This window comes from Biomphalaria glabrata, chromosome 9, assembly GCF_947242115.1.
Source record: "Biomphalaria glabrata chromosome 9, xgBioGlab47.1, whole genome shotgun sequence".
NCBI lineage: Eukaryota > Metazoa > Mollusca > Gastropoda > Planorbidae > Biomphalaria > Biomphalaria glabrata.
This window is the reverse complement of record NC_074719.1, coordinates 19,031,545-19,046,472: the sequence shown is the minus strand read 5'-3', so window position 1 is coordinate 19,046,472 and position 14,928 is coordinate 19,031,545. Positions and strand designations below refer to the sequence as shown.

General features: G+C 35.7%; 1 protein-coding gene across 2 annotated transcripts in view; it reads right to left on the bottom strand.

Annotated features, from left to right (window-relative positions):
* LOC106068012 (uncharacterized) overlaps positions 1–14,928 on the bottom strand; it is a 40,321-nt gene that overhangs the window by 19,084 nt on the left and 6,309 nt on the right. For both annotated transcript variants that reach the window (XM_056040710.1, XM_056040711.1), the window contains exons 5-7: positions 13,352–13,609; positions 4,064–4,295; positions 61–206 (exon numbers count right to left, since the gene is read on the bottom strand). In XM_056040710.1, coding sequence (XP_055896685.1) covers positions 61–206; positions 4,064–4,295; positions 13,352–13,609 — 636 coding nt within the window. The remainder of the gene's footprint in view (positions 1–60; positions 207–4,063; positions 4,296–13,351; positions 13,610–14,928) is intronic.

The window sequence follows — 14,928 nt, the reverse complement described above, 5'->3', positions numbered from 1 at the left end:
TTTTTAAAATAGATTTGTAAATTAATGAAAGTACGCCCACACAGTTTCCATACAACTCACCCTGGTCCACAAGAAGGTCTTGAGGCCGTACAGTTAGGCACAGGTTCGTAACTAACGGTGTTGGCTAGAAGGTCACTATAGCCGTCTTTCTGGGTGTGGGTGGAGAAATAGGTCGGGGCGTTGGCTGCATGTTCACGCTTGCCACTCTGGAGACGTTAATACAAGTCAATTTAGTGAACCAGTTTTGTACGTAGCATTACCAGTTGGTCGAGGTATGTCACTTGGTCATACAAACAGCTTTCGACATACACAATGCATTAACAGTTGGTCAAGGTATGTCACTTGGTCATACAAACAGCTTTCGACATACACAATGCATTACCAGTTGGTCAAGGTATGTCACTTGGTCTTACAAACAGCTTTCGACATACATAATGCATTACCAGTTGATCAAGGTATGTCACTTGGTCTTACAAACAGCTTTCGACATACATAATGCATTACCAGTTGATCAAGGTATGTCACTTGGTCTCACAAACAGCTTTCGACATACACAATGCATTAACAGTTGGTCAAGGTATGTCACTTGGTCTTACAAACAGCTTTCGACATACATAATGCATTACCAGTTGATCAAGGTATGTCACTTGGTCTTACAAACAGCTTTCGACATACATAATGCATTACCAGTTGATCAAGGTATGTCACTTGGTCTTACAAACAGCTTTCGACATACATAATGCATTACCAGTTGGTCAAGGTATGTCACTTGGTCTTACAAACAGCTTTCGACATAAATAATGCATTAACAGTTAAGTTTTTGTGGTTGATTGAAATGGTTCAACAAGTAGAGTCTACTTCTGTCCTACCTTTAAAAAAAAAGACTTCTAAATAATGTAAATAAGATGGCAATACTACATAGAAATACGATAAAACAGTAGTTTATGTAGCACAAACTCGTCGACAGCCACTGTTGGTTGATAAACACACATAAATTACATTACAAATAAACCTAACCCTAAACATAACAATGATTTCGAATTAACTAATAATACAATGTTACCAACACGTAACATAATTTGTAAAAACAAAAAGTAAATTTTTTGAAGACTTTTGTTACTTTTTTTATTATTAATTAAGTAAAAAAAAATTGAAAAAAAAAGCGTGATGATTTTTAGTATTTTTAAAAAATTGTATACATTTATGTTCATTAAATGATTATATTTGATTTAAAATCCAAACAGGTCTACCTTTAGCTGACATATGAACATTTTGTTTTAATTATTAGCATTTTACAATTTATTAACTGGCCAACAATTTGTATTGGTGTATTTGAATATTCTAACTCAATTGATTGCGAGAAATACAATGCACAATATGTATTCTTTAAAATGTTATTCAACCAAAAGAAAATCTGTAACTTAAAGTTTTAATTGTCTAGCAAGAAAGATATTTAAAAAATGTATTTGTTTTAGAGACAAAAACTTCATTTATACAACTTATAAAGTTCTCTAGCCAAATTTAAATGATTTTTTATACTTAGAAAAAGTTTAACAGTCGCACTCTAGTTTTCCCAGTGTGGCCAACCAGCTAGTATTCACAACGATATACACCAACTGTCCAGTTTCTAAGATGATTGTTGGTGCCGTTTTCGAGTTCCATGTCCAGGTTCCACTCTCTACCCACACTGAAGTTTCCACGAATGTACAATGTTAAACAGAGGCATTGTAAAAACATTAGATCCAAACAAAATATTTATTATGTTATTGTAATCATGATTTTTACAACTTCCAGAGAAATCCATGACTTGATAAAGCTGACTTCTCAAAATGCCTAACCCAAGCCTCGCTTCCAATTTCTAGAGCTCGATGTCAGTCGAAATTCTAAAGGGAAAGAAGAGAGTTATCTGTCACGCGTTTACGGTCGTGTGGCGCGATATAAACACCACTAAAATATAGTTTAGGCTTGGGTCTAGAGTTATAGGAAAGATTTATACTATTTCTTACACACTATCTTTGAGATAAAAGATAAAATTACTTTTTTAAAACTTCTTTTCCAAGGGCAGAAAATATTTGATATTTTGCATATTGCTTGACCAGTCAATCGTTTTCTCTATCTCACTGTTTCTCTCTATGTTTCTCTCTCTTTCTGTCTGTCTCTGACTCTCCCTCCCTCTGTGTCTCTCTCTCTTTCTCTATCTCTTTCTCTCTCTTTCTCTCTCTCTTTTTCTCTGTCTCTCTTTCTTTCTGTCTTTTTCTCTCTCTCTTTCTCTCTTTCTTTCTTTTTCTCCCTCTCTCTCTCTTTTTCTATCTCTTTCTCTCTCTTTCTCACTCTATATTTCTCTCTCTCTCTTTCACTCTCGTTCTCTCTTTCTCTCTCTCTCTTTTCCTCTCTCTTTCTTCCTCTCTCTCTTTTTCTCTCTTATTCTCTCTCTTTCTCCCTCTCTCTCTCTTTCTCCCTCTCTTTTTCTCTCTCTTTCACTATCGTTCTCTCTTTCAATCCCTCTTTTTCTCTCTTTCTCCCTCTCTCTCTCTTTCTCCCTCTCTTTTTTCTCTTTCTCTCTCTTTCTCTCTCTTTCTCCCTCTCTCTTTCTCTCTCTTTCACTATCGTTCTCTCTCTTTCTCCCTCTCTCTTTCTCTCACTTTCACTATCGTTCTCTCTCTTTCTCCCTCTCTCTTTCTCTCTCTTTCACTATCGTTCTCTCTCTTTCTCCCTCTCTCTTATTCTCTCTTTCTCCCTCTCTCTTTCTCTCTCTTTCACTATCGTTCTCTCTCTTTCTCCCTCTCTCTTTCTCTCTCTTCCACTATCGTTCTCTCTCTTTCTCTCTCTCTTTCTCTCTCTTTCTCCCTCTCTTTTACTATCGTTCTCTCTCTCTCTCTTTCTCTCTTTGCCGGAGGCAGAATAATTGAGAAGTGTCCCTTACTACTTACTATTCTACACCTGCGATGTGTCGGAAACAGACCCCCGTTTGGTGGAGGACCACAGACCAAAGCCGATCGTTTTTCTTTTGTTTTATAAGCTTGAACGAGGACGCGGTCAAAGAGGTATGGCATGAAAGTGCCCAAAGGACCAAAGAAGTCAGATTGCTCTCTTGCATACAAAAAAGTCTGTGATTTATTACGTTGGCCTAAAGAGGCCAATTCTTCAGACACAGCAGCGTTCACAGGTTGGGCATCTGTCATCCGCCCCAGGGGCTGTTCTTTCTACTACTGTTGTGTAGGGTATCTGCAATCCGGGATCCTTTCTTTATGCTCGCTCTCCATTTGGATCTATCCAGTACCACTTTTTTGCAACTGTTATTGTCGATTTTAAAGAGCTTCATGTCGCGTTTGCATACATCAGTATACCTTAGAAGTAAACAACCAGCGGCTTTCCTGCCTTCTGTTAGATCACCAGACAATATGTCATGTGGAAGCAGCTGAAAGAGAATGCTGTTAGATCACCATACAAAATGTCTTGTGGAAGCAGCTGGAAGAGAATGTTGTTAGGACGTGTACAGTTTTGAAGGTCTCACGAAATCGCGGGACTCACATTTGACACTAATAGAAGGACCTTCAATTACTCTTGCCGAGAACATAGTAGACGGTGAAAAGACCACTTAAGAAGAGCCTTTTGGAAAAACGACTTTGTCTGCATTGGATGTAGTAAAAAATGCAGGTCAAAATTAGGTTTGTGTGGCCATTTGAAATATTGTGTGATTAGGTCTGTCTGCCTGTCCTTTGGCCTATTATTTAACAATAGAGAAATTGAATTTTCTACAGTATGTAAGTTATAAAACAAAATGAATAAAGTGCCGGTCTGGAGCGGCCTTCCAAATTGTTAAACCTCTTACAGGCGCAATGAAGGCGATGATGAAATTCTTTTGGAGGGAGAGGGGGGGAGAAGGGAGAGGAGAGAGGGAATTAGGGCGAGTAAAAAATGTTTTTTTCTTTATCGATCATTCATTACTTATTAAGAGCAAAGTAATCGCTCTTACAAAAAGTCATCAGCTTCATAAAGGAAGAATTATCTTTAAAAAAAAATTAGCAATGGTAGAAACTAGAGTAGTTGAATATTGACTAACCCATCTTGGGTAAACACTGGGGTCAATTCGAAGACTTCTCAGTCTGTCTCTGAACCTTTCAAAGATGTAGTCTATGAATGCATGGTGCATATAGAAAATTGGATCATATGCCGCTGTGTTCAGGTTAGCCATCATTCCGCCAACGAACATGTGCACTGTCCCATGTTGATACTCGATGTCGTATTGTTGTCTAGAATCAGCTGCTGAACCTGTTGAAACGACCTCTTCATATCTGTAAAAGTAAAATTAAAGTAATCACTTTCAGATCTTGTGATATATGCGGCTGATTTAATGCTAATCTTCTTAATAGTTCTGTCAATCTAGTCATGCATGTTAATTAGTGACTTAAACTCTGCTAAATCGTTGGTTTTCTTGGCTGATTCAGGCAACCCATTCCATGCTCCAATATCACTATGTAAGAAGGAGCACTTGTAGGCTTACACATTTCTCTTAGCATATGGAATAAGAAATGCACCTTTAAATGTTTCCATAGCCTACGAAACATTCATAGTTACATTTAAAGAAGTTGACTCCAGTGGCGTAACTAGGAACCCTTGGAGTTGGGCCTCGGTTCAAATATATCTTGATTGGCCCCTCTTACCCAAAAAAGACAAACTTAGTATGTGACATAAAATTAAATCGAGAAGTCTGAATATATAGGTACATTTACCAAAAAACATTTCTATGCAGTTATTGTACATTTTGTTTTACAATGTTTAATTCAACAAGGTCTCCGTAAGTTATAGTGTCCTAAAAGTCAATTTCTTAAACAGAATTAAACGACTTAAAGCTGTTTCAAATAAAGAAACAAATGTTTTATTAGTTATTTTTCCCATTTTACATATTGACATCGGAAAAACAAGGCAATGTGTAAAAATATTTAACATTGATAAAAACTAGTTCCATGTCTATATTTAAAATGTTTTTACTCAAATTACATTACGCTAAGTAGTAAAGTCAGAGACTACTGCATCACTTTCTAAAACTTTGTCAGTTTCCATAATCAATTTATTTATTTATTTGTCTTCTAGATCTTTGTTTTAAACCTTACCCACAAATCAGATTCACCATTCACTTGCAGAAGACAAAGTAAACTAAACATGGTTTACATTTTAAATATAGACATGGAACTAGTTTTTATCAATGTTAAATATTTTTACACATTGCCTTGTTTTTCCGATCGTCATTCCAACTACTACATATGCATGTGAGACATGGAAGTCATCTGTCAAAATTGAGAAAAGACTAAATGTGGCTCAACAGAGATGGCTGAGACGGATTTTGGGAGTCAGTTACACAGCTGTGGGTCTCAAACAAGGAAATCCTGTGCTGAACTAGGAGTCGAACACTTAGTGAGGTTGTGACTGAGCGTCGCATGAGGTTTGCGGGACATGTTCTACCTCAAAATGAATTACACACACCAAGAGTTGCGATAACATGGACGCCAAAACGAGGAAAGCGCAAACAGGGACGTCCTCGTATTTCTTGGCGACACACTTTCATGGAGGACCTCAGAACAGTGGACACCAGGTGGGAGGAGGCTTCAGACATTGCCAGTGACAGATCTTTATGGAGACAGCTTGCCGCCCAATGCGCCGAACGGCGCGGGAGGACTTTGGTCTAAATAAGTAAACATGTTTTATGATACCTTATGAAACAAAATTTTGTGTTTCATTTTTACTTAGTATTTACTTATTAGGTCTAGATATATATAGGTGGAAAAAGTTATAAATATAATATGAAGAGGAAAATCTGTCTTTTTTTTTTTTAGTGCACAAAGAAAAAAGGAAACAAGAGTAAGCTTTGAATAAGTTGCATAATTAGCAGCTGTGTCAAAATTTTACTTGTTGTCATTGTCGCCCCCTCTTTTGTTCTGTTCAACACATCAATATTGTCATAACTAAATCCCCCCCACACACACACACCTTTTACATTCCTGTATAACATGGTTTTATTAACACCAGAGAAAAAAACAACAACAAAGAACAGTGCATACAAAAAATGGTCACCAACAAGGTATGATTTGTGTCATAGCCATCAGTACAATAAGTCTGACATTGCCCCTTACTTCCACGCCGCTGGTACAGACTCTAGTATTGTTTAATGAACGCATAATAGCATATATATGGTTTGGTATAAAGTTGGGGACATTTTATGGAGTTTTTAAAAATTCTATTGTTTAAATGGCTTTTACAAAAGTACAATTAATATTTTTCAAGGGCTCATGAGGGCCCCAAGCACAATTAACCCCTTTGGCCATGTTCAGTACGCCACAAGCTGTGGGCCCCTAATGGTCGTGGCCCGGATTCATTGAACCCGTTTTCGCCATGGATGCTACGCCACTCACTGATTGACTCATTTGAAATAACCTAAGATCAAACATAAAAGAGATGAAGGATCAATAAATAGAGATTCAAATATGTTTACGCTTTCTCTGCTATGAGCGAATTGTGGGAAATTCCTAAAGTGTGTAATCTGCCAGTCTTCGACATATTCCGCGAGTTCATGTTTCGTTGAGTTTTATGAGATCAGTTGTGTTGAACCCCAGGTAAATGACAAGTTTCTGATCTTTTACCATTTTATTTAGTTAGTTTTTGTTGGTGTTGGCAAGCAAATTATTTCGGGTCGTTTGTTAATTTGTTTCTTTTCTATTCCATTCATTTTGAAGATCTATTATCAACTCGAAAGTATGCTATTAAGCTGTAAATCCCAATGTAAATGCTTGAGAAAGAAATGATATATAATAGAAAGACTTGGGATCAAACCCGATACATGTTAGAAATCAAGAAGACCTGAATCAAGTCAAGTGGAAACAACACATAAGCAAAACAACCTTCTTTTTTTATTCCAGTGTTATGTATTTGTATCGGCTCTGAACTTGTAGCAATTTATGTATGTTTTTATTGGAACGTAATTACGTTAGTTTATAGTACCAGGTGACCGAGCCTGGTTGAATAATTTCTTAAGGAAAGATATATACCCGAAGTCATTTTGGGAATATTTTTTGTAATTACGAAAATAAACGATCGTGCAAAGACTGCCAGTCAGAAGAGTTGCTTTTGTGTTTAAAGTTTAAGTCTAAATGTAATTGTACATGTATAAGGCGATGAGAATAGAAAGTCTCTTGAGTCCCCCAACAGTAGAAAAACACAGCTCACGTCGTGTCGTTTTACACTGCACATTTTACGTAAAGCTATTGGACTATTATTGTCTTGGAAGAAAATATTTGCAGTGTAACTTCTAAAATGGTTACGTTCAGACATTTAATATGGCAATTAGTATAATTATTATGGCTTTAGTACGAAGCATTAAGTGATGCAAAATCTCGACGTTATTGGCTAAAACATAACACTTTGTAATAAAGTAAAATGGCGCATTTTTTCCTAAGAGACTTAAAAACATAGCATCAGCATTCTAAAGAAGCTTTTCCGTCTGAGAAAATCTCTGTTACGCCGACCACAAAAATTCGTTGAACGCGAGCTGGATATTATGTTCAGTGTGAGCAAGTAAGGGGTAGAGAAGCTGTGTTATGAACCAATTCCTTTGTTTGGTATGGGACAGTAGACTTCAAAGCTTAAATACATTGTAATATTCTCCAGCAAAATAACAACAAACTAAAAGCTACCTACCCGGCTCTACGCAATTAAACTGTAAACGATTTATATTGCAATTAAAACACAATAACTAATTATAGCCTACATTGGTACATTTAATTTTATTATTTCTCTTCCATAGTTCCATAATAAATCAAAATAAAATAAGAAGGTGCGCAAATATTTAATTAGGTCTATTGATTTATTAAAACTTGTTTATGTTTGCTAAGATATGTTTCAATGTGTTGCTCTAAGTCAGTGACGTAAGCGGTGTCAAGTTTTTTTTTCCCCTTTGACGCCATGACGTAATGGACAATATTCATTCATAAAACATTCTAGCCAAAATGAATCAATGAGTTGGCGCAATAACTCGCTCTGCCTTTCTACAAAAATGTGCGTACACGGAGCAACCCTTCCATATTGATCTGAGACTTGGTGACTGTACAGAGAGCAACTAAGACTTCTTGAACGCGTTCACCAAAGATGTTTTCACTCCATCAAGGACATGCTGTGACAAGAGCGGACTACAAACAGCGATATGCCTGCGAACGCGGTAAGGACAGTAGAGAGAGACTTTTTATGGTCACATAGTTACGCTGTAGAAAGCACTATTCCATATGGGGGGACGAACGTTTGCAAAAATGCATTCTTTTTCTTGTGAGCTGAATGTGGTCGACGTAACAGATATGTCCCAAAGAAACACTTTAAATACCAGCTAAGGCACCAACTGACATATAAGAGGGCATCTGACTGCGGGTGGCTTTAGAACAGGGGTTCTCAACCTGTGGATCGCGACCCCCCTTGGGGGTCGATTGACGATTTGCCAGGGGTCGCCTAAAACCATCGAAAATATGGATTGTTATTGTCTATTCTTCTATTGCTGTATGTGTGTGTGTGGGGGGGGGGTCGTGGCAGAGTAGGGGATTGTAAAAAGGGAAAAGAAAAGAAGCGAAAAGAGAATCTAAATCGTCCACTGGCAAATAATGGTTATTGTTAAGGCTTCCGAGCGGTGTTGATTCTTTGAAATATAACTAGTGTAGATCTACGTCTGACTGGAAGTAACACTGAACTCGAACTACTTCAATAACACCGGCGAAAGGCCGAAACAATCAAATACGTAGTCGACGCTGATGTTGTTCTACAAATATATTTAATCATCACGAAGGGAATCGTCCGGTGTCAGCTATGTCCGTAAATCCGTATATCTATTGTACTGCTCTACACGAAGCGTCTTCTTTGTAGCGTCACTTAGAGCGTTCTTCTTTTTTTAAAGATCTGTCACGTCACTTGTCGCTTAGTAAAACTTTCCCCTTATTCCCGAAACAAATACTAAATTCTAATCATGTCATAACATTATGCGGCTTGTGTTGAATGTGTTGAAATAAGTGTGTCGCAGCTCGTGCTACGAAGCCATTTAAAATACTGAACTCCTCCTTAATCTTCGGATTTGAAGACAAGGATTGTATAAAGGCATCAAGGAAACCTGCTTCAAGATACGCCCTCTCCCCACCGTAAAATTATACAGATTACACCATAGCGTTCTGTAAACGCTATAAGCATGAAATTAGCACTATAAAAAGGTATGCAATTATTACAATGCAATTCATAAATATAAATTGCTTTTTATTTTGTATTTTAATAATTTAAGACTCTTACACTCAGTAGATTAATTTATTATGGAACTATGGAAGAAAAAAAAATGAAATAAAATTTGCAGAGGTATGTTTGGTTATTGTGTTTTGCGAATTTTATTAATTTTTAGACTTAAATTGCGGAGAGCAGTGTAGGTGACTTTTACTTTGTTGACTAAGCTAATAGAGCCTAGAATAAGATGGTGCGCAAATGTTTAATTGGGTCTATTGATTCATTTAAAGTTGTTAGCTTATTGTTTGCAAAGAAATTGTATAGTGTACAGGTGTTAGCCTAGTGACGTCAGCGGTGTTTTTTTCCCTTCGACGTCATGGAAAATTTTCATTCATAAAACATTCTAGCCAAAATTAATTTAAAGATAACGAAACATATTCAAACCTTGAGTTTTCTCTATGTGGCTAATGAGTTAAGAATTTTGTTTTTCATTTATATACATATACCTTGAAATATTTTAAAGAAAATCGTTAGAGCCGTTTTCGAAATGAAATGTAAATACATACATACATGCATACATACATACATACATACATACATACATACTGTTATAGGTTTAGTTTAATTGGGAATTTGACAAGACTATAAATAGACTATGTTAGACGGATCTAGGGAATTATGGGATATTAACGGAATAGGATGATGGGATTAATTTTAACGGATAGACAGTAGTAGAAGAACGACTCACTCTCTCTTAATGGCGAGACATCACCTTTAGTAACTGTTGACATTTGGACTGTGCCCCTTCGTGTTGGATTAAATACTATTTGTCAAGTATCTATCGTTTTTCTCAAGTATTTTATAGAATTTTATATATATGTTGTTTTGGTTGTAAAACGAACTCCAGGAGCTAGTTAATAATACTTCATCTAGACCTAGATCTATTTTACATCTATTACAAAACAACCACAACAATACATACTTACATACATATATACACATACCCTTCTGGTACCGATAACGATCTTTCATTTTATATTTATTATGATTTAATTGAGTTTAGAGTGCGATGCGACCTAATATACACATGGGTTCCAATAGCATAAGTAGCTTATATTTTATATAGACATCATTTTTTAGCGCCCCCGAAAGGTAAAAAGACACTATTAGTTCTGTGTGGCCTGTCTGTCCGTCCGTCCGTCCGCCCCGTCCCGTTTAAATTTTTGAAACTAGAACAAAAAATGAAAATCGGACATCATGATATTTTAGATCAAAGTTCTGATGCAACGGCTACTTTTTTCTTTTCAGAAAATGAACAATCTTAATTTTTAAAACTATCAATGAAAAACTTCAGGGGAAGTAGATCTTTTAAAATGGTCAGACTTCTTCATTAATATATCAAGCTTCATTTATAGATTCGCGCATTGGTACAAAAACTTTGCATCTAAGGTCACAATGGTAAAAGTGTCAATGGATCATTATAAAATTTATTTTCCATTTATTAACTAACTCATTAAATAGAATACTGATTCAAATGTTATTTTAAAAAAGAATTTCGATAAAAACTTCGTTTCAGTTATAAGTTTGAAAAATAACGAACTACTTATATAACGCGCAATTTTGACAAATCCTCATTATTGGGGCCTACATTTGACAGTGATAGTCTAAATAAGACTAAATAGAGTCGAGATCTACATAATTATAATACGAGTTCTAGTCTAGATATAGTAGATTCCATATCAAGTTTCTATATCTAGTTCTAGATCTAGACTTTGATATAGACTTAGATCTAGATATAGACTTAGATCTAACTCTAGATCTAGACTTAGACTTAGAGACTTAGATCTATTTCTAGATCTAGGCTTAGATCTAGTTATAGACCTTGACTTACATCTTGAATCTAGATTTAGATCTAAAACTAGATCTAGATCTAGCTAGAATTATGTCTAATTTGTAAGACAAATGACAATGGAGATATTAATTTTTATTTGCGAGAGGGAAGGTATTGTTGTCATTTGTACACAATTGTAGCTTTAAGTAGGTCAAGAATAATGTTTTTTTCGTGTTGCCAATTTATCTAATTTTCTTAGAAGAATAAATCTTTTCTAATTTCTCTTTATTACAATGTAACATGTTATTAATTTTGTATCTATGGATAAGGTTATTAATTTTTATTTTAAAAAATATAAGTGCAAGTGCACGCCAAACGAATATATGGAAATGCTGTGGCTGAAGGGTAAAGCACTTGGAACTGGAAGTCCCTTGTTCGAATCCTGGTGAGGACTCTAGATGGACCACTTCGGGGGTGTTTTATTCTAACATCAATTATTCCTACTGCTGATATACTCTGTACGTTTGAGCGCTGTTAAGATCTCATTATTTGTGAGACACAATTGAGTATTGGTTTGAAAATACGTTTTTTTTTTGTGTGTGTTGTGACGAGTCAATTAGTTTGATGTACATTATTGTACATTTTGTTGGTCATGTTTTCTCTTGTCTTTGTTTGTTTTTTAAATAGATAGAGAAATTGTTGTTACTAAAGAAAATTTTGATTTTTGAGATTCTGTAGACAGAAGTATTTTAAATTTAGGATATACAAATGCTACGTCGATTATAACGTGGGGATGGGGCCATGTAACCTCAATGCACAATCAATATTTCACTGCCCAAACACTCAGACCGTGTCAGTGTGCACCGATCAGCGTTGTATCACCTGGTTCTCTTGACATAAGGCTATCTTATCACATGGTAATTTTATCATATAGAACTTCTCTCGCATAGCAGCTTCATCAAATAAATCCTATAGTATCTCATACCATTTAGCAGCCCTATCCTATAGTATCTCATACCATTTAGCAGCCCTATCCTATAGTATCTCATACCATTTAGCAGCCCTATCCTATAGTATCTCATACCATTTAGCAGCCCTACCCTATAGTATCTCATACCATTTAGCAGCCCTACCCTATAGTATCTCATACCATTTAGCAGCCCTACCCTATAGTATCTCATACCTTTTAGCAGCCCTATCCTATAGTATCTCATACCATTTAGCAGCCCTCTCCTATAGTACCCCCCCCCCACATATTTTTTCCCGTTAAAATTAATAAACATTAAAATAAATTATCCATCTAGACTACAGTATCTACATTTACTAATAAACTTATTAAAAAATAATTATGCGATCTAATTGGGGGTGGGGTGGAATCTTAAAGTTTTGTTTGAAATCTTATAATAGTATTTACCACCGGCTACGACTAGTTGTATGGTCCCACCTTTATACTTCATTGTGAAAACAAATAGAATTATTCAAGTACAAAAAAGGTTTAGGTGTTGGCAATAAGGTGAAAAGGACAATAAAATGTTCATCCTAACAGAAAATATATGTATAGATTTGTATATTATATTAGTCTTACAGCTCTGTTAAGTTTTTGAGAGACTCATACGTTAAGTACTGTTGTTTTTTTTTTTTAGACATTTGTAAAATTGTGTTTTTGTTATATGTATTCAGTGACTGAATCAGAATTTCAATAAAATATTCAAAGTTACACATTTTGTTATATTTCAAACAGTTATTAAGTTATTATAGAGTGCAGCAGCTATTGAAAACTTGGGAAGGCGATTTGTCATGTTTGGTTTGTTTGTCAAATGTTTGACATATTTCGGATGTTCCTTCAGAGTTGAAGATAGTTTAGTTCCTAGTCCAAACCTCCCGCAGAACGACGGTGGATGAGAGCGGGCAGGGTTTGAACCCGGGACCAACGATAAATCCAAACGACAGTCCAGCGCACAAACAGCACGACCAGGCAGCCATTGGACCGCCTCCCATCACTAAATGAGTCAGGGTGGGGAGAGCAGTAGATGCAATCGCTTCCCCCCCCCCCACCCCACTGAATCGGCCAACGTACCAGACAGGAGATACATAATATACTAATTATATTACATAGATGTTCAACTAATTTTGTTCACAAAATATGATTTCTTATATTTAAATCTCCGGCATGAAGATCTTATTTCAGTGTCTAGTAATTGATCAAAACAGATATATAGATAGATAGATAGATAGATAGATAGATAGATAGATAGATAGATAGATAGACAGATTACATACCTGCGTCTTGAAAGAATGCCATTAATAATTTGATTGTTTAGTAAATCGCCATCGACTCCTACATTCCTAATCAGCTGGGTTCCATTAGGAAGTCTCCAGTTTGCAAATGGTCCTCTTCTCACTGGACCTCTGGCTGTTCCAAAATATTCAGCTGACCATATCAATGATTCAAGAGGGTTATTAAGATCACTTTCAAGAGTAGAGTCCCAGTATGGCAAACAAATTCGTGGATCTACTTGTCTTAAGGCACGCTCATATCTTGCAAGACAAACAAACGAGGAATTAAAACCTCTAAAACATTATCCTTGATGGATCTACATTGCTATTGAATAAAGTACTTATATGTCGTAACTTAAAAGTCAAACTTTTTGGAGCATCTAGTTGCTTGACCACTCGGTACAGTAAGTTTCTAAATGGTACAATTTTGTTTCTCTAACCAGTTTTGTTTTTGATGTCATATATTTCACAGTGGAATTTTTTCAGAAAGCGTAAGCATATAGATCAAGATCTTCAACAGGGGCGAAAACGTTACATATCTCAAACTAGGAGACACACCCCCAGAGGAACGCGAAGTGCTGAACAAAGGGGTTAGCTCGAAACCTATATTTTAGCATTGATGAAGTGGACATTATTTCCAATTTTTAGAGACCCCGCAGATAGGGAAAGAGCCGCTATTAGTTTTTATTTTGTGGTTTGTCTGTCCGTCGGTTCCGTTTAGATAGCAAAAACTAGAGAGTATATTGAAAATCCGCAGATAACACGATATTTTAGGTCTTGCAATGTACTGGTGCAACGGCTATTATTTTATTTTTGAAAGTCTATCGTTTAATTTTTTAAATTAAATATGGAAGTAGTTTTTCATAAAACCATTATTGCAACTGTTCACCATATATAATCTAAAACAGGAGAGATTATATTAATAAAGATATTGATTCTATTGATTATCTTTTAATATCATATAAAAAATTTTATTCGTTTACAAGATAATATTATAAACATTACCAGGGCTGGTCCTACAGATTGCGGGGCGGACCCTATGCGAAACGGATTGCGCGGGGACCAGTCTGGGTAGGGATATGGATAGTAAGTGAAAATTAAGATTTTGTATTAAAAAATAAATTTGTCTTGGCATTTTTTATATACTTCACAAATAGAAAATCCCTGTCAAATTAACTTGACAAGCCATCTAGATTAGATGGTAGTTTTCCAACAAAAAGCCGATACTTATTCAGATCTGCCTATAGATCTACTATCGACTAGCAAAATATCGCTTTTGATATTTTTTAAGAGGTGGAGATAGATGTAGATCATTGCCAGTGACTATTAATTAAAGTATTTGAACTTCTTGTTTTGGTTAAAATTCGACCTATTATTACATTTTTATTAAATGAAAGTTGACAATGCCGGGGTTTTTTTTATCGCAAGTGGGATTGGCGTTTTCCATATTGAATGACACCCCGTAATGACAACTTTGTCTGTTTTTAACGAGATTTTTTAGTTTTCAGATTTTTAATAATTTCACGATATTTTCATGACTTTTTCGTATATTTTGCCATTTCAGGCGATTTCAAGGAGCT